At 43.4% G+C, this 20501-nt stretch overlaps 1 protein-coding gene across 4 annotated transcripts in view; it reads left to right on the top strand.

The window, feature by feature from the left end:
* Positions 1-20501, top strand: part of GLG1 (golgi glycoprotein 1) — an 89295-nt gene that overhangs the window by 60605 nt on the left and 8189 nt on the right. For all 4 annotated transcript variants that reach the window (XM_054197692.1, XM_054197693.1, XM_054197694.1 and 1 more), the window contains 15 exons: positions 5379-5500; positions 6150-6251; positions 8160-8313; positions 10001-10138; positions 10931-11017; positions 11928-11990; positions 12811-12924; positions 13298-13386; positions 15243-15360; positions 16321-16413; positions 16975-17112; positions 18445-18568; positions 18927-19069; positions 19278-19379; positions 20032-20139. In XM_054197692.1, coding sequence (XP_054053667.1) covers positions 5379-5500; positions 6150-6251; positions 8160-8313; positions 10001-10138; positions 10931-11017; positions 11928-11990; positions 12811-12924; positions 13298-13386; positions 15243-15360; positions 16321-16413; positions 16975-17112; positions 18445-18568; positions 18927-19069; positions 19278-19379; positions 20032-20139 — 1695 coding nt within the window. The remainder of the gene's footprint in view (positions 1-5378; positions 5501-6149; positions 6252-8159; positions 8314-10000; positions 10139-10930; positions 11018-11927; positions 11991-12810; positions 12925-13297; positions 13387-15242; positions 15361-16320; positions 16414-16974; positions 17113-18444; positions 18569-18926; positions 19070-19277; positions 19380-20031; positions 20140-20501) is intronic.

The raw sequence follows: 20501 nt of genomic DNA, 5'->3' as shown, positions 1-20501 counted from the left end.
GGCTTTGCAACATTACTGTGAAAAACTGAATACTTGTTTCTGTTCAAATATGAAATTGAACTCGCTGCCTCAGAACTTGATTATTTGCAAATTGTCAGAAGATAAGTTCATTTTGGGAATAGCTGCCAGATCATGAAGCGCACGTTCAGAACAAGCTGTAAGTCAAGGTTGGGGACCCCCAAAAGTGATAGGAGATTTCAGACTTCTGGAGAAAAAGAATGTCTGTAGAAATCCATAGGGGTTTTTTTTTTTTCAGTTCTCTTATACTTAGGCTTCGGCTTTATTTTTGTGCAATAAGTTGATGAAGCAGCAGGGCTTGACCATGACTCCCCTGCAAGTTGAATGACCTATGTTCTGTTCTCAAGACAGCAGGAGCAAATTAAGTCTTGATTTTATAAAATAGAATTGACTTGTCTGTATTTTTATGGGCAAGAGGAAATAGATGAATGCAAGAATAGGATAAATGTTGCAATGCTCTGTGTTCCCGAGGACTGGCATGGTGCTATTATATAGCTGCCTGTGACTTTTGAGGTACTAAATCATTTATTGTTGATATTTTTATATGTTAATGGTAATGGTTGTCTCAGCTTGTCACTGGTTTTGTTCTCTTTTAAATTATTGTGTTAGAATGAGCTTCTTGCTTTTACCTTCTATGGTAGGTAAATTGTCTTTGTCAGGAAGAGAATATTGTCTGAAACCCTTCCAGATACTTGTGCAAGAGACTCAGACTTGCCTGTCGTACGAGATTGGCCCATATGGCAGACGATGAAGAAGTTAGAGGTCCATCCCTTCCTAGTAGCAGGAGCTGCTTCATTTCCTTTTGCATACCTAGAGACCATTTTTGGCGTATGCTTCTGCTGAGCCGCTGATGCTTTCCTGAAGCTGATTTTCTCGGCTGCTTTGTTGCCATGTGTCAGTATAGTTCTGTCTTTGAGATGTGTGGATGGTCTCAGAAGTGCAGCTTCGGTAAATTCATTCGTGGGGGAAAGGTTGGGAGTTCTGTTGGGAGTTCTGAAAACTAGTAAACAGACTGCATCAAAGAGCATGGACTGTTTCGGATTGGGGTTTTTTTTTTGTCTACAGTGTAATGTTGGGGAGAGCTCCTGTCACTTTGTACCTCCAATGGCTCCTCATCTGCAACTAGGGTGGCTGCTTCAGCCATCTCCTGCTTCCTTACCTCCTTGGCTTGGTCCACATGGCTTCAGCCCAAGTCCAGCTAGACCAAAGCTGACTGCTGATCCTTGCTTTCTGATGTTCTTGGGCAATTCTTATTTCAGGAACATGATGCTAATGCTCTCAGGTAACTGTGATGTGGCTGTTGGTGGTGGAACTAGTGGTCTCTGGCATCTCTTACCTTATCACCTGTGAAAAAAGAGAGGGGAAAAAGGGTTGCTTTGGACTTGTCCCAGCAGAGCTTTGGGCCCATCTCCAGATGTTGTCTTTTCTATGTGGAGTCAAAAACTCGTGTCCTTGTGCTTTTAGTAGCATCGATAGGTAACGCTAATCGAGTACGTTAATTTCTTGGCTAGTCCAAAGCAGTCCTGAAATTCTTCACTGTAGAAGCTGTACGACCAGCTTCTAGGCACGCTTGCCTAGGCTGTTTGCTTGAGGAAATTGGAACGGAAAACATCTGATTTGGATCTGGTTTTGCTTACTGTCTTGTCTGTCAAGGTTTGCTCTGATTCTGCTTGCCTTTTGAATAGAAGATCTGCCAAAAACAACACAAAAAAATCCCAAAACAACAAAACATAACCGAAGAACCTGCATGGTTATTTTCCTGCAGGAGCATCTGCTTGTAGCCTTTCCTGCATGAGGAACATGGGTGATTCTTTGTACTTAAAACTGTCAATGAAATGCATTCTTAAACCTTCTGACACCCAGATTTCTTGATCTGAGCGGTTTCATTTCTCGTGACGCCTCAACCAGGATGATCTCACATGTGAGACACTGCTCGCTGTTGAGCAAGAGGCGTGCCTAGACCCAAACATGGAAGAGCTCGGTGGGTTTTTTATCTCGGTTTTGATCAGTGAGCTTGCCAAAATGCCCAAGGTCTGTAAAATGGTAGAGGAACGATGGCTTTCTCTGTAATGTAAACAGTTCACCTAAGTTCGAAACAACTCCCGGGTGTTTGGTCAGCCTTACGTAGCCTAACTGTAGGCTTAAGGCCTTGTTCCCCGCAGTGTATCGCAGGTACGCTCTGGCAGTGTGCCCTCTTAAGGGCTGTTTGCAGTTTGTCTTTGCCTGTTCTGAAAGAAAGGATAGTATTTATACTATTTATGTATTTCTCTAGGGGCTCCTGTACTTGACACTGGTGAGGCCTCACCTCAAATACTATGCCCAGTTTTGGGCCCCTCGCTACAGGAGAGACACTGAGGTGCTGGAATGTGTCCAGAGAAAGGCAACGGAGCTGGTGAGGGGTCTGGAGCACAAGTCCTGTGAGGAGCGGCTGAGGGAGCTGGGGGTGTTCCGCCTGGAGAAAAGGAGGCTGAGGGGAGACCTTCTCACTCTCTGCAACTCCCTGAAAGGAGGGTGCAGCTGGGGGGGGTCAGTCTCTTCTCCCAAGGAACAGGCGATGGGACAAGAGGAAATGACCTCAAGTTGCAACAGGGGAGGTTTAGGATGGAGATTAGGGAAAATGTCATCACTGAAAGGGTTGTCAAGCCTTGGAACAGGCTGCCCAGGGAAGAGGTGGAACCACCATCCCTGGAGGTATTTAAAAGCTGGCAGACGTGGTGCTGAGGGACGTGGGGTAGTGGTGGTTTGGGCAGTGTTGGGTTGATGGTTGGCCTTGATGATCTGAAAGGTCCCTTCCAACCTAGAGGATTCTATGATTTTATGCATTTTTATTAAGAAAAAAACCCCACCATCAGAATGAGATACTACTTCAGGAGCATGTTTCCCTTGTAAAACAAGCTCTTCTTTGCTTTGGGGAGACATACAGCTTGTGTGTCTTCTGGTCATTAAATGGTCTTCTGCAAATATCGTTGTTACGTTATTCATCAAAGATGGAGATCCTGCGCATAGGGAGGGTGGGTCTGCGGTGCTGTAGGTCATCAGACAGCAGATACGCGTGTCCATTAATTGTGAGCATCAGCACATAGAAGGTCTACAGCTGTACTGGCAGCGTCTAGCCCCTATGGTGTCACTTAGTGGAAGCAATATTTCATACCAGAGCTGCTGACAAACTGTTTTTCAAATGAGTGGCTTTTATGTTGCTCTGGTCTCATCTTTGCTTTTTATGTTGAACATGTAAAACTATAATCCTTGCTAAAAGGGCAGATTCTTTTCTGCTTCCGATTTCTAATACAGCCAATAAATTGTTAGTGAATTGTAAATTTAGCTCCGTATCAGGGTAAAAGTTCAGAGGATTATAAAGGTTATCCGGCTGCTTCTCAGCTGCAAGGGTTTGTTATGAGAGGGAGGAAAATCCTATAAAACCTTCGCTTTTATCACCAGTGCCAAATGATTCCCTCGCCCCTGCAGTCAGGGCAGCTGGCTCGCTGCTCCACATCTTGCACGGGGTTGAGGATTGGGACTGGGAATCCTGCAGGAATGCCCAGTACAGGGCGGAGCGACTGGGAAGTGAGCTGGTGCTTCTCAGCTGTCGTACCAAGTGGAAGAGGCCAAAGTGCACCGTATGGCAACACAAATACCCCATAAACTGAGACGTGGGGAAGAATCCTGCCTATATAGTGCTCTGGCCAGTTGATTTAATCCCTGTGTGTAAGAAAGTGTCAGGTTTGAGGTTTTAGTTCACCCGTTTGTCCTTAAGGGAGGAATTCCACTAATCGTACTTGATCCCTTTTCATATGTAAACATCTGACATAAAGCATTTTATGTGCCGCGTATATCCCGTCCATGCAGGCTGGGTGTGTGTGCCAGCAGCACCACCGTATTCTTCTCCTTTTTGCTTTGACTCTTGCTTTGAAGTCTGCGAAGGACTTACCACTTCTCCCTTCTCCTGCTGATTAAGGTATGGCTCCCTGTTATCAACCGGATCCTGTATTGGCTTCTGTTTGACTACTTTCAGAGTTGTATAAATGTTTCTTTTTTTAATTATTATTATTATTCTTTAGTGAAAATATCCCAAGAATTTTTGAATCAACAGCTTGTGCCTGCTAGGCAGTGCTCTTCCGAGCTGCCTGCATCCCTTAGAAACCAAGGCTGGGCCTAATTAACTTTGGCCAAGAGCGAGTTGCAGGAAATCCTGTGTTCCTCCCAGGCAGTCTGGATCTGTTCTCTTGATTACAGGTTTCCTATTGGATAAATAGCTCTAGCTTGTATTTTCTACAGCTCTTGGATGCTTTTTTTTCTTTTGTTCTTCTCTGTTTTGTGATGTTAGGGCTTTGCCCCTCAAAGTTTCCTGGATGGTGTTTAGGTGCAGACTTTGAAAGATGGAGGATAAAATTGTAGCTGTGCTTTTCACTTAGTTGGGCTGGGGGCTAGTAACAAAAATCATTAAGCGTGTGTCAAGATGTTAACAGCATAGACCGTTTGATGTCGCCCTGCAGTTGTCTTCTAAGCAAGCTCTCTTTTCTTAATTTATTTTTTTATTTTGCTCCAAATTTGTCAGCTAAAAATGTTTGCCTGTCGAATGATGATACCAGCCCTATGTGAAGTGGGCTGTGGGGGTCCTGGGCTGAGTTGTGGCCCGGAAAGCTACTCTTGTTCCCAAACCTGTAGGTTGAGACTGAGATGTACCCAAATTCCCTTACCTTCATGTATATATGAAGGTAAAAACAATATCATACAAATAATAAATTGTGCACTATCAACCAAATTGTGGCTACCCTGCCTTCCAAAAGCTTGAGCAGGCATGTTTGCGGAAATGATATTTCATGGGCCGGCAGAACAGGACACTTTATCCCATATTTCAGTGAAACTTTTGCGTCCTCTCTAGACAATTCCAAAATGTTTTTAAGCTTTGTTTGTAGTTAGGTAACCGGTCTTTAAACATTGATTTGGTTTTCAGTTTGGAACAGTAGATAGTCTTCATTGAAAGGTGACAAATTTGTATGTTTAGCGTCGTCAGCTTTATGGGATGAGGGTGGATCAGAAATACAATATTCAAATCTTAGCATTTCTGTTTTGTAAATTGGTATATAACTAGACCAGGTTTACAGTTGACCTACAGTATGCGACCGGTCTCATCCGGTGTTGCTGGGCTGCTTCATATGGATAATTAGGGTTCAGCAGCGCTGGACTCCCATGTCTGATAATTGAGCTGGCAGCACAGGCGCTTAAAATAATCAACTGGAGAGCAGAGGTCGTACCTGGTAGTGCAGTTATAGCCGTAGAATTGCCACACCGAGAAGCTGTAAGCGCTCTCATTTTGATCATTATAATTTGTTTTCCTATACGCAATTCCTTTCTTCCAGCTCCAAACGCTGATTCAAGAAACTGACCCTGGTGCAGATTACCGCATTGACCGCGCGCTGAACGAGGCCTGTGAATCGGTTATACAGACTGCCTGCAAGCACATACGGTCTGGAGACCCAATGTAGGTGCCTCTCGGTGACAGCTGGGTTTTGGTTCTGTTGGGCATCCAGGAAGATTGTGTGGCTAACCAATATAGATACTAACACCTGTCCAGAAATGATGGGCTCCAAACTAGCAACTCGTACAGGGTTGGAGGTGTTATCCAAGCTCTGTCTTCGTTCTTGCCATATAAGCAAGCTAGTATTTTTGTAACAGGGCAGGTTTACCACTGGTGAAGGATGTAGCTATCTCAGGTGCTTAGATTAAATTTGCAACATTTGATGTGCTAATTTTTCTTACGCCATAAGTCTTTAGTGCTGTCACAAAGAAAAGTAACAGGCCTTGAAAGGCCAGTTAAGCAAACCCATGCTGCAGGGACAAGTCTTCAGGTGTGACATATACTGTCTCCTGATCCAGATTTTATATAAAATAGTCCTTATGATTTTGTCCATCAGACTTGCTGAGATAGCTAAAACAATGGGATTTAAGAGGGTACAAACGTGCTATACGGTTGTTGTAGATGTAATCTTGAAGGAAGAGAAAGATCTTCACTGTGTTTGACTGTCTTATCTACAGTTCAATGGAAAGACTGATTTGGCAACACCAACGTTACAAGAAAACTCAGCATGATAATAACGGGCTGTTGCCTAACTTTTTTCTTCTGTTCGCAGGATTCTCTCCTGCCTGATGGAGCACTTGTACACTGAAAAGATGGTAGAGGACTGTGAGCACAGGCTTCTGGAGCTCCAGTATTTTATATCTCGTGATTGGAAGTGAGTACTGTAAAACAATGTATCCTCACTTGATGCTTGTATTTAGGGTTTGCATGGATTAGCAGTTCCTTGTAAAATGATATAGCTTATGCTTGCTCAAAAGAGGACTTCTGTGATGCCAGGTCTGTAGGGCATTAATGCCTGTCTAGAACAATAGAAGGAAAAGCTGCTTGGAAAAAGTGCGATGCCCACTTAAATCAGGTACTTACTTAGAAATGATGCAGCCCCAAAATAATCTCAAGTTTGAGCTCTGAATTTTTCAATGCATCTTTAATTAAAGAAGTCTGTCTGGCCATATTGAAGTTGAAGGTCACTTTCTGTGCAGGTGGCAGCCAGCTTTATCTGCTCTCAGTGCTACAACATGGGAGTTAAGAAAACCACGCTAATAAGTATAACAAAGAACCACTGTGTGAGAGGCTCCCTGCTTTCATTTCTGCCTCTTTTCAAATTCTCTTGCTGTGATTACAGCCTGCAGAGCAGATGTAATTCCCTTTGGAGCACAGCTTTTCCAACTTCCGCATCCAAAGATGGCAGTGCTTTGTTTTAAATATATACAGAGCCCCTTGTGTCTGAGTGGGTTAAGATGAGGAGAGTATCAGTTTGATAAACGTGACTAGTGAGGAAAAAATAAATGTTTGGCTTTTCTTCTGAAGAAGGCTGAGAGGTGAGGAAGGTAGAGCACCTCAAGTGGGGTTGCTGCAAGAAAGAAATGGAATAACTATTGTCAGCAACCACAGATGTGGTCACTAGTGGAAGGCAAGAAGTCATGGGCTTTGATTACTGCAAAGGGTATTCAAATCAAACATTAAGAAAATCCGATGTGCATCTGTACCTATTGGCAGCATTGCCAGTAGTTAAGAGCTGACTGTTAAGAAGCTCTGTGAATCTTCTGCCCTTAAAATACATGGGGCTTCATGGACCAGAGAGTTTAGGGCTTATCTCAATAACTGTCTCCATAGGTAGACAAGAATACTTAATATTTTTTTCCTCCTCTTCCTGTTTCACTTCATTGCTGGTTCTCCTGCCAGTGCCATGTTTCCAGCAGGTAATTCATTACTTGAGACAAACTTAAGTGATGGGAAGAAGGAAGACTGAGTATTTGCATTTTGCTGGGGGTAAAGATAATTAATATTGCAGGCTGGGCAACATTAGCTCATCTTTCCTGTTTTAACCACTGTTTCCTAGAACTGGCTTATAAAAACTGTTATATTAACTGTGTGCCTAGGACAGATCCACAGAGCAGAAAGGGTTTTCCTACTACTCTTATTATCTGTATAATTGTGTCCACTAATATCACTTGATGCTTGCCTACTAAAGTGGTGTAGAAATCTGAAGTTTCCATTTTGGGAAGTCGGCAATATCTCACTTAGTTTTAATATAATTAGATGTCATCTTAAGTGATCTGCACTTGCAGTTTCCTTGTATGCAAAAGCAAGAGATGCTGAGTCTTCAGTTAGCTCAAATCTGGAGCAGACAATAATTTATCTAACTCCGATTTTTATGAAACTGGCATTTCAAAATGGCACCAGTACAGCGTACACGTAAGGTATTATACAAGCAAGACATGGTAGGTACCTGTCTTTTTGCTGCTTTAGGATATCAAGGAGATGATTTCTTTTCTCATGTGTCAGCACTTGGCTGGCATGCTGCAGAAGAGAATGGGAGGCACTTCAAGAACTGTTGAAGATTTAATCTGTAATTAAAGATACTTGTGTATTTTTGCAAGACTGGGGAGTTAACGCCAAGTTGAGCGACAGGCGTTTTGCCACCTATTGGCTGGACACCGCTGCTAAATGATGTGGTGGTGTGTGAAATTTGAAGTAGATTTTTCTGCCTCAAAAGCATTTCAGAATATGAAAAACATTAAAGGCTTAAATAAAGTGCTAGTGATAACTTTTCTGTTTGCAGATTGGATACAGTCCTTTACCGCAAGTGTCAGGGAGATGCCTCCCGTCTCTGCCATACCCATGGCTGGAATGAGACTAGTGAGCTGATGCCTCCAGGGGCTGTTTTCTCCTGCTTGTACAGGCATGCGTACCGCACAGAGGAGCAAGGAAGGAGGGTGAGTGCCACTAACTGCTCTTTGATCTGTGATAGAAGGGTTGCACGTACGTTTGGAAGTTGGACACCCTGTGCTAAAACTGCAAGAACTTGGAAAAGCTACGTAAAAGCACTTCCCATAGGTGGTACTTGCACTGCTCCGGGTGCACAGGTCCTCCTCAAATGTGCCTTGAAGGACTATGTTGTTCTGGTAAGGCAAAAGAGCCACATCAAGATGTGACAATTGCCCGCAGGGGGAACTGTGTGCTGACAACAAGGTATGGCTATCTGTTCAGACACAGCGCAAGTCCTCCCCCTTGTCTTTCCAAAGAGGAATGTGATTACTTGTAAATAGCTAGCATAGCTGCAAAATTGGTTTTACGCAAAAAGGAGTTCCAAGCCCAGCTTTCCTGGGCTGTTTCTAATTAAGTTTTGGTCTGAATACAACTTCAGATTATACTCCATTAAGTTCTTCCTATTGATATAAAGCATCCTTTCAATTCTTTGGAGCATACTGAACTGCTAAATGTGCTTGTGCTGCCTTTAAAGAAGACAGCGGGGATGTGGCTTACCGCCCTGCAATCTGGAGATCCACCGTAATCACACTTTTTTTGTTTAGAGCTACTCTTTCCAAGTTTGCTGCCCTCTCGTGCCTTTATCAAGGCACTCCCTTGAAAGCAGCTGGGTACTTGGTTCCATTTCTTTTGGCGCTGTAGTGTACACAGCCCCGAGGAGTTGGTGGGTTTACACAATGGCCTGGCTTAAAAATTAATTTCTTCAGCTTGATTTAAAAAGTCTTTTGTGGCAGAGGTCAAGTATTGACTGAAAATATCTCTCTTTTAGGAATAATTTTTTTAATGCAGTTTCTTAGTGTGCTGAGTTGAGACTTCTTAATTCCATTTTATATTAGTGCTGACCAAAGAAATCAATAACCACCCTGCAAATAATCTATCGGAGAAAGAAAAGGCTTTTAAATGTATTTTTCTTGTGGAAAGTAGGCTAAGGGGGAGCGGCTGTCATTTTGAAATTTAGTGTTTGAAAGCAAACTCATCGGGGATTAGATCTGTACTTTTTTCCAGTGCTGTCCACAAAATGCTAGGTGACTTCTAGTGCTTTGGATTCTTAAATGCATGACGTTTCAAGCTTTGCCTGGTGCGTTTTAGGTCTGACAGGCACCATACAAGTATCCCTTGATTTTTCTACAATTTTTTTTTTTCCTCGGTCTTGGCAAATGCTGGCTCTGATGTTCTGCAGGGCGGGGTGCTGACAAGAAATTACAGCCGGACTATATTGCCTTATTCTGGGCTTCCCTTTTGTTGTTGAAGGCACGAGCTGGTTTGACTTGCTTCTTCAGAAGCAGCCTGTAGCTTTGAGTGAAGGGGGCAATGTGTGAGATAATCTAGGGACCTGCTTTGACATCTCATTTCAAAAGCAATGTGAAAGTTCAAGAACATAAGATTTATTTTAGCGGAATGAAAGGAGCCTTCCATTCAAACTAAATGAAAAAGCTCCAAACTCTCTTGGAGCCTGGGTTTCTTGTGGGGGTCCCAGCAGGCTCATGCTGAGCAGTACAGGCCGACTTCTGCACTTTCTGGGGTCACTGGTAGTGTTTGTGGTCACTCTCAGTACGTTGTCAACTGACAACATCTTCTTTGCATTGTATGGCTCTAGAGCCGCCGGATGCTAAATGCTCTTTGCCGCCTTTGCAGCTATCGCGAGAGTGCAGAGCTGAGGTGCAGAGGATCCTCCACCAGCGTGCCATGGACGTGAAGCTGGATCCAACCCTCCAGGACAAGTGCATGATTGACTTAGGGAAGTGGTGCAGTGAAAAAACGGAGACAGGGCAGGTACTGTGCACAGTAACTTTGTTTGCAGAGCTGGAGGGGTGGGATGGGCAAAAAAGGGGATAAAGGAACATCTTGTTGTTAGCTGTCTCTTTATACCTGAGGGTATATTAAAAATGGATGCAGTTTGAAATGTAATCTACACTAGACTGAGAGACAGAGGTGATACGAAGAAGCTTTGCACCAACTGCATGGCTTCAGTAGGCTCAAATGCGCAGTGGAATGAGGAGGAAGGGGGTAGTTAACAAGAGGTACTTTGATGAAGCAACCCCACCCCACCCTGACTCTTATTTGGAATATTCTATTACAAGCTTGACATTTCCCACATAAACTTTATCCCATTTCCATTTGGCAAATACTGACGTGCTTCCTGTGTTTATAGAGAACTGAACTAACATCTGCTGCTACTTAACAAAATTTCAACAAATACTTTTGTGTTAAATTGCTGTGCCCTAGCAGAGCTGTCAGGGAGGAGCCATTCAACAGCAGATGCAGTAGAGCATATGCCATTGTCTCTTTCAAGTGCCCATCATAGGTTGTAGTTTGGCTAATTAATGTCTCATTAAGGTTATGCGAAGGGCAAATTAAATGTGGTATTTCAGAAGTGGAAGCACATCAAGCAGCTTTTGAGAACAAGCGGTAACATCCTAGACCAACATCCTTAGGAGGAGTGGGATTAAATGAGATTTAGGACTTCACAAGGAGGGCGGCAGTTTCACATGCGTTAACAATAGTTCAGGCCCAAATTTTCAAATTGAGTTCTTGCATCACACACTAAAATACCTGATTTTCTAGGAGCTGGAATGCCTTCAGGACCATCTTGATGATTTGGTGTCTGATTGCAGAGACATAGTGGGAAACCTCACCGAGCTGGAGTCTGAGGTGAGCGATTTGCAACCTGGGGTAAAGGGAATAGTCAAACATGTCTAGTTAAGCACGTCATTTTGATAGTGATGGAAAAAAAGTGAGGTTAGAGAAGTTGCAGAAATGGAGCTCTCTGGGATCAAGCAGAGACCATCCATTCTGACCCGTACGATGTAAGTTTTCACGTAGGGTTCTTGAGGAGGAGAATTGAACAACGGTTCGGGATTTTAGGCTGGTGATGACATTTCTCCTCCTTTAAAATCGGTTATGGTACTGAAGCTAAGATTTCTTGCACAGGTAACCAACGCTGTTATCTTTAGTACAAGTCAAGATAGGTCATGGGACTTCGTTTTTTGGGTCTTGCTTTCAAGTAGTTTTGAGTACCATATTGCAACTTCCCTCCCCCTGTCTCAAATGTTGCAAGACGTAACTGCCAGCTGCATCATTGGAGGTTTTCAGTGAGGTCAGCAGCTTTACTTCTTTTATGAAGCTGCATATTTGATTATCTTGCCCCCACCTGTTCCCCGTATCTCTTAAAATTCACATTCTGCCCTAGGGAAAACTTCCTTCCAGTGGTTACAAAATGGTTTGTTCAGAACTATCATTAATCTTTAACTCTGCCTAGGTGTAAGGTGATTTCTAGTGCTGTAGCATCCAGATGGGTGAAGGTTGGCTGAAATATCCAAGCAATGAGTTTCTGTGGAGACCAGGCTCTTCCCTTAAGCTGTAAGGCTTGTCTTGCATTTGCCACGTTGTTGGTAGGAGTGAACCTTAGGATTTCCAGAACTGGAAGGGTAAAGCTGTCTGGATTGCATCTTTCCACATCCTGAAAACTGGGTTGAGTTTAACTTGTTATCACAGGGTTTTTATCAGAGCCTTTTTTCTTGTCCATTCGTTGTGAAAATGAAATATTTCGTGTTTTCTGCAGGACATTCAAATTGAAGCCTTGCTGATGAGAGCGTGTGAGCCCATTATCCAGACATTCTGTCATGTGAGTACTCTGTAATCGTGTGAAGATATCTGGGGGAAAAACACTGTGTGGGAAAGGTTAGAGGTTTTTAGTATTAGTTCTTGGTGTACTTGCCACACTTCAAAAGTAAAATCAGACATAAGCAGTTACAAAAGTCTTTAATTAAAAAAACACCCTGGAGGTATTTAAAAGGTGGGTAGACACAGTGCTTAGAGATAGGGTTTAGTGATGGTTTTTGTCAGAGTTAGGTTGATGGTTGGACCCGATGATCTGAAAGGTCCCTTCCAACCTGGGCAATTCTATGATTCTATAAAACAGAAGTTCTTAGTTCCATCTAGTGCTTCTGCTGTTATCAGAGCCCTAGCATAAAAGCTAAAGTTTGAAGATGCAAATTGTCTTGTAATTGGAAAAATCACTCTTTTTAGAGTGGGTTAAAACCTAAACTCTTTCCTTCCCCCTCGCCCGCGAGCGGTGCGTCCTGCTGCCCCACTGTGTGCAGCTGCTCGGGATTGCTGAAATAACTTCTCACATTGCTGTGGGATTGAGTAGTTACATAGTGGTGAAGGCATCTAACTGTACTACTTCATGTAAGCATTGAGTCTCTGCAGTATGTTCTCCTCAGTCTGAAGTGGGCGTGTGCCTGAGATGATTCTTTTCTGAACTATATCTATAAATACTTGTGTGGTACAACTCTTGGGTGGTCAGTTAATAGTGGGTGTAAGCTCACAGTAGAGAGTGGGACCATAAGTTCCACTATTTCCTGGTCACGGTGGGCTCCAGGAGCATAAAAATCATGACTTGGAAGAGTGGCTCATTTTTAAGCCTTTCACCTCTTCTTCAGGAGGTTGCAGATAACCAGATTGATTCTGGGGACCTGATGGAGTGTCTAATACAGAACAAACACCAGAAGGAAATGAATGAAAAATGTGCAATCGGAGTTACTCACTTCCAGCTGGTAAGCAGCACTTTGCTATCAATGGAAGGCTGTTTTGTTCCTTGAGGGTGTTGACAGGAATTAGCTATTTGAGATTGATTTCCTGCTGTATTTAAAGTGCTCTTGTGAATTCAGGCAGTTCATAAATGTCTGGTCATAAATGGTCACTTCTGGAGATGACTTATTCAGGCCCCCTTCTTCCTTCCTGGCGTATGGTAGGGAGGGTCCCACCTTCTGTAGCAGTGCAGCGTTCCACATTAGTAAGTTGTGGGCAAAAGCATTTGCTGATTGTATAATTCAACAAGGGTTCTTTTGGGCAGAACTTTACTTTTTTTTTTTTCCCTCTCCAGGTGACCAAAGGTTTTGGTTTTTTTAACTCATTTCTCTCTTGCAGGTTCAAATGAAAGATTTTAGATTCTCATACAAGTTTAAAATGGCTTGCAAGGAGGATGTGCTGAAGCTTTGCCCCAACATCAAAAAAAAGTGCGTAGTACCTGACCAAGCAGCAATGTGATCTGGTTAACTTTATTACGTATTTATACAATACTTCACAATAGGGCGGCAAATGCTGGACTTCCTTTAAAGGCTGATTGTTTTATGTGTTTTCCCTTAGTGACTGTTCAGCAGATGCTTAAGGTAGAGGCATTGTCTGACTCTTTAAAATTACTTCTGCTTTACTCTTGCGTACAAGCCTGTCCTCTATTTTTTCTTCCTCTGAAAATGGCTAATGATTATGATTAGTGGACTGCGTGACCCAGGATGTCTTTGAGCTGAGAGGGCCGTGATTAGGGGCACAGAGTCTAGTTGGAGGTCAGTGACAAGTGGTGTTCCCCAGGGGTCACTACTGGGTCCAGTCCTGTTCAATGTATTCATCAATGGCCTGGATGAAGGGATAGTTTGCTGATGACACAAAGCTGGGAGGGGTGGCTGACACAGCAGAAGGCCTGGACAGGCTGGAGAGTTGGGTGGAGAGACACCTTAGGAAATTCAACAAGGGCAAGTGTAGGGTGCTGCACCTGGGGAGGAATAACCCCCTACACCAGGACAGGTTGGGGGCTGAGCTGCTGGAGAGCAGCTCTGTGGAAAGAGACCTGGGAGTCCTGGTGGACAACAGGATGACCATGAGCCAGCAATGGGCCCCTGTGGCCAAGAAGGCCAATGGCATCCTGGGGGGCATCAAGAAGAGTGTGGCCAGCAGGCGGAGGGAGGTCATCCTCCTCCTCTGCCATGGCCCTGGGGAGGCCGCATCTGGAGCGCTGTGTCCAGTTCTGGGCTCCCCGGTTCAAGAAGGAGAGGGAACTGCTGGAGAGGGGACAGCAAAGGGCTACCAAGATGCTGAGGGGACTGGAACACCTCTCTGATGAAGAAAGGCTGAGGGACTTGGGTCTCTTCAAGTCTGGAAAAAAAGATGACTGAGGGGGGATCTTATAAACACTTACAGGGTGGGTGTCAGGAGGATGGGGCCAGGCTCTTTTCAGTGGTGCCCAGTGACAGGACAAGAGGCAATGGGCACAAGCTTGAGCATGGGAAGTTCCATCTCAACATGAGGAACTTCTTTCCTGTGAGGGTGGCAGAGCCCTGGCACAGGCTGCCCAGAGAGGTGGTGGAGTCTCTGTCTCTGGAGACATTCCAACCCCGCCTGGACGCGTTCCTGTGCCACCTGCTGTGGGTGACCCTGCTCTGGCAGGGAGTTGGACGGGATGATCTCCAGAGGTCCCTTCCAACCCTATGATTTTCTGATTTCCTTGCTAGATTCATCATCTTCTAAGGTGCAGGCTACCGTTGTTCCACTTGCTGATCTAGGAAGGGAAGACATTCCGCTTATTTTAGCCGGTTTGTTCATTTCAGTGTAAGGATTTTTTTTAATGGCCTACTGCAATGACGTAAGGCTAAATTACACACAAGGTCAGTCCTGTTGGTGGATATCAAGACTATTTGCATTTTATGATATAAATGCCCTTCCCGTAATGCTGAAGGATTGTTTGCAATATCATGTAGGTGTTCACCTTCATCTAGATCTTAGTTAAGGAAAGCTTTTTCAAAAGTGCTCATGTGACTTAAGAGCAGAGGTCTTCCTGGGCAGGAGTGTGGTGGCATATTGAATATCTTCCTGGCTGCTAATCTAGATTCCAATTAGATAGGGTCGCATTTAGGTTTTAATTGTGATCCAGTTACTCTGCATAGAGCTGTACCCAGGGTAGAAGCAAGCATAGCTGCACAAGGACTTTATGTTGCGTTTGGATTTTTGGGGTCATTTTCTTCAATGTGGTGATCCACCACCAGCCTTGGCTGGTCTAAGTGAAGGGTGTATGAGTAAAAAGCTGTTTTCTTTTCTGCAGGGTGGATGTAGTGATCTGTCTGAGCACAACTGTGCGCAATGATACTTTGCAGGATGCCAAGGAACACAGGGTCTCTCTGAAGTGCCGCAAACAGCTGCGTGTTGAGGAGCTAGAGATGGTAAACATGCATGAAACTCTTCTTCTTCCTGCTCTGCTAGCAAGGTCCTTGAATTAAAGCTTCCTAGTTTGTCCACCCTGGGGAAAAAGGAAGCTCATTTGTATCTAATTTATTTTTTCACCCTTCTTACAACACGAGGCTCAGCTGCCCTTCACGGTGAAAGTAATGATTGTCTACTTTAATGCCTTAAATATAGTCTCATGAAGGCTAAGGCAAGCTAAATGGTCATTGGAATTTCAGCTAGAAGTGATTATGTTTAGTGTTAGAGAGCAACGTGCTGCACATGCTGATGTTGTCGGAGTCCTCTAGGAGAGAATAAAAGCTTCATTTTACAGACTGAGGAAACAAGCACAGATGAAGCAACTCGCCTCCAGCTGCTCTAAGCTGCTCAGTTGGATAAACAGGGGTAGTGTGTGTTCCAGTAGGCAGGGCTGCCTCTCGGCTTCCCGCTGCAGTGCTTGCAGCAATAAACTCCGAAGGTCTTTGGCCAGTAGGTACTGCTTGAGTGTTAAAGCTTCACCCTAAGTTAGGCCCGTATCAGGAGAGACAGCACTCTTGCCTTTGTACGGAAAAATTTGAATGCTGGGCGTCATGAAAAGCAGGAAACTTCATTCAGGTCACCCAATAAACGAGTGGCTATTAACATGTCCTTTAACTTTAACATGAAAAGATTTTAGCTGTCTGGGACACTTGTGTTGATGCCCTTTTAGGAGGAACAGCGGAAACAACTTGGCAGTTCTAAGTTCATTTTAAACCCTTCCTTGAGTGTAAAAAGCCTGCATGTGTTTGCAAGCTTGATTTCCTACTTCTCACACCCCAGACCCTTAAACTCAAAGAATCTGACCTGCTGGTTGTGAGAGTTGCTTGCTTTTTGTGAGTAGAGGGCTCTAGTTAATAGATTAACAAAATAAAATAGTCTTTAGTGTCCTACTTAAGTTCATACTGTAATTTATCCTGCAGACTGAGGATATCAGACTCGAACCAGAACTGTATGAGGCTTGTAAAAGTGACATCAAGAACTACTGCCAAAACGTGCCCTATGGCAATGCTCAGGTAATGGATTTTTATTAATAATTTACAATTTAATTTGTATTTTCATTTCAGAAAACTTTTGAAAACCACTCTTGCCCCTGTGAGTGCAGTGTTAGATTTTCATTTTGATACCACTGAAATCTTTCATTGGTATTTTGAAGCATAATTTTTTCTCCCCACTGGTTCATGAGCACTGCTATTGGGCGAATGCGCTGCTGTGAGCAGTTTGTTCCTCAGTTAATGAACTCCTAATGCTAGTTTTAAGCTATTAGCAGCTGGTTACTGTGAATGTTGCTAAAGATTTCTTAGGTGTAATGTCTGCAAGATGAGGCTTGGGGTTTTGGAGTAAGTCCAGGTGACCCTCTTCATCTCATTAAATCTTTGTGAGAAAAAATGAGCTTAAAGCAAGTCCTGGAAATAAGTGTTGGTAATGACTTTTGATAAAATCTAGACATTGGGAACTTAACTGCATAAATCGGGTGAAGATGGCTATTAGGGGAACACATAGCTGTGCGTTCTGAGCAGCGTATGACAGGATCATATTAACGATGTGTCTGTAATGGTTGTCATACTGGGTTGTAGATTATCGAATGCCTGAAAGAAATCAAGAAGCAGTTGAGTACCCGGTGCCACCAGAAAGTGTTTAAACTGCAGGAGACGGAGATGATGGATCCAGAACTGGACTACACGCTCATGAGAGTCTGCAAGCAGATGATCAAGGTAACGGTAGCGTGCTGATTTAAGACAGTGAGGTTGGGTTATAAGCGGTTTTGAGGTTCCTATAAAGGCTTGTAACAATACTGCTGTCTTGTTTCAGAAGTATGATTGCTTTCTTGCAAAGTAATGAGTTTCTTAACTCTACATCATGCTGAGGTTTCTTCAGGGCTCTTCTCTTTCAAGTTTACTTCCTCTACTTATCTGATCAAAGTCCACACACTGATAAATCCGTCTTTCCAACTGCCAGCAGAATTAAGGAGGAAGTCTGTGCTGAGGCTTTTTAATACAGTTTTCATCTAGTCGGTTTGGATTTGGGTTGGCTTTTAGCAAAGGTGAAGAAGTTGTGATTACAGAGAGCAGTAACATCGTCAGTTCGCTGCAGACCCGGTGCACACAGACTTTCATCAAACTGATAAAGCAGGCAAAACCATGCAAAACTTAACATGAGCAATGCTGGCTTAAGGTGGTACCACGTGGAAAGCAGCAGTGCAGGTTAATACAAGACACTCTTGCACAGCAGCCAGAACTGCAAGCCCTGAAACACCAGTGCGTGTGGTCCGTATGCAGTACCTGGACTCCCTATTGTGGCCGAAGCAGAATACCTCAAGAATTTATTGCTTTCCAATGCAATTTCATAATTAAAAAAAAAAATATACCTGTAATCTCACCAAAGTGGTGAGGATTAAAAGATGCAACAGCCTTATCTTACGCTCACAGAATTAGTTTCTAACAAAAGAAATTAGTACTTTGGTCTGAATTTTGGGTAAGCTGGTTCACTTTTGACTATCTCATTCAGGGTGGGAATGGGCAAATAAGTATCAGTGAGCTCTTCTCTGCTTTCTCACTCTGTATGGTCCTACTTTCTCCTGAGCGTTACTGATGAAGTCTTTACCTATCGCTTTGTCCAGCCAGCATTTATGCAGAACAGCAGTATGTGTATAGACTTAAGATTCCCTTTTTAATTTCTAAAATAAAGGGGCGGGAAAGTAGATGGGTATGAGGCTTAACTTGCTGGGTATTTTTTGCAAAGCGTGCTGTAATTTCAGAATAGAAAATCAAGGCGTATTGCTTTTGATACTGCCAGCACAAGCTGGTGCCTAGAAGTCAGTCAAGGCTGTACAGCTCAGTGCTCAGTCCGTGGGCAGAGATATTCATGCCCGTAGTCAGTTTAGAGAGAGCACTGTTCTTTCTAATAGGTGTTGGGGCTAAGGAGTGTGTCGGTATACCTCTGGATGGGGCAGGTGGTTATTCTCTTCTTTTAATATAGTTGTGGCTTTGTTTTTTCCAAGTGCTCAGTGATGAAATTTGGGGGTTTTGTGTTCTTTTTTTTTGTAGCGGTTTTGTCCAGAGGCAGATTCAAAAAATATGTTGCAGTGTTTGAAACAAAACAAGAACAGTGAAGTGATGGATCCTAAATGCAAGCAAATGATTACCAAGCGCCAGATTACACAGAACACAGGTATCGTCTTCTGAAAAAAAACCTTAACTTGCCTGCCTGAGCTGTTGAGTGGTCCGTGTGGCTGAAACAACATTTGCTTTGTTTTATTCTCCTTCATGGTTGTCAGTGCACACGCTGACTTTATTCAGTCAAGTTCTTTGAGGGTCAACGTGTGCTACTGGATCCACTTTATTCCTGAAGCTCTTACCTCGCAAGTTAAAATTCTATTGTGAAAAAATACTATTTTTCCCCCAAAGTAAATTCATTGATGGTACAATATCACCCAGGAAACTTCTGTCAAATCTCTTTTGAATCTCTTGTGTTCTGTAATCTGGAGAGACGTGTGCTCTGATGAAGTTCTGTCATCTTTCTCGGGTAGACTACCGCTTAAATCCAGTGCTCAGGAAGGCGTGCAAAGCAGACATACCAAAATTCTGCCAAAATATCCTGAATAGGGCCAAGGATGATACGGAGTTGGAAGGACAAGTCATCTCATGCCTGAAGTTGAAATACGCAGACCAGGTGAGCAGAGCTGCTGCATGCCAATGAGAAAGAGTCATTGAGTAACAAATGGAAATTGCGGTGTGTTCAATGTATGTAACAGCCTGTACAGAAATGAGTTTTTAGACTCCTATAGCACTATTAAAGAATATGCAGCTTAAAACGCAACATGATTGATTTATGAAAATAAAGGTCACTGAGTGGGTTAATGACTTTCTCCGCTTAACAGCGTCTCTCTCCAGACTGCGAGGACCAAATTCGAGTGATAATCCAGGAATCGGCTCTTGATTATCGGCTGGATCCCCAGCTTCAGATGCACTGTTCTGAAGAGGTAGGAGATGTAGCTCAGCAACTGCATTTTCAGGATGAAAACTCCCTTCATGAAACAAATTTTGTTTCTTAAAACGTGAACTCTCCTGATAATTAAAAAAAAAAAGAAAAAAAAAACCTTTGAACTCCTAGCTAGTCAGGTTCTCTGCTTGTGCCTTTTGCCCAGTGTGCAAGAATTGCAGTTTTCTGTGCAGCGCTAATATAAAATTAATTTTTTCATCTGGGATCTCATCAGTACTTTTGACTATGGAAAAATGCTGCTTTCCTGGTATAAAAAAATGTGTGTTAGTTCTCTAGTCTTGTCAGCCTTGACTGGAATACAGTCAGGTTTTTGAGCTTTCGCTTTTGATAGCCCAATCAGCCATGCCTCAGGTATTGCTTATTTCATATCTTAACATTATTTCTATGCTATTTTCCTCCCTGCCTTCCTCCTCGGTACAGCAATATTGACTTCTTGCTGTTGGGTTTCAAAGGGTATGAATATTGCATGAGCCAGACTGCGTTTGGCTCTTAGGATTCTTGGGGGGGAAAGTGTCTCATCATGTGTTCTCTAGCTGCACCCTGTGATGAACTAATATATTGAGACATAAATGTGCTAAAAGGCAGAATGATTGTTGTGAACTACTTATGTTAAAATACCTTTTTCAAAACAGATTGCCAACTTGTGTGCAGAAGAAGCTGCAGCTCAGGAGCAGACTGGGCAGGTGGAAGAATGTCTGAAAGTGAATCTGCTGAAAATAAAAACTGAAATGTGCAAGAAGGTAAAGGAAATAAATTGAATGTGCTCTGCAGGGATGGGATGCCTTTTAGAAGTCTGTGATTTTTTTCCAGATCACAGCCCAGGCCATGTTCTAGCTAGTATGAAGCCAGACCTCTGCAAATTTCCTTACACGTCTCAGTTCTGGCCTGCAGTGATTCAATTCAATTTCAATTTGCCAGTGAAAATTGTGCCGACAATGCCCTCCTCTGCAATTCCAGGCTTGGATCCTTTCTCGATTACGATTGCCAAAGTTTCTTGTTACTAATCTGTTTTCTGTTGCTGTCTCCGTTGCAGGCTTCCCGAGTGCTGGGTATGGCCTAGGCATTGGCCATGATCGATGGCTGTATGACTTGCCCTGTGGCT

The sequence above is a fragment of the Rissa tridactyla genome, chromosome 4 (assembly GCF_028500815.1).
Source record: "Rissa tridactyla isolate bRisTri1 chromosome 4, bRisTri1.patW.cur.20221130, whole genome shotgun sequence".
Lineage (NCBI taxonomy): Eukaryota > Metazoa > Chordata > Aves > Charadriiformes > Laridae > Rissa > Rissa tridactyla.
The sequence above is the reverse complement of the archived record's forward strand: the minus strand, read 5'-3'. Positions and strand labels throughout refer to the sequence as shown.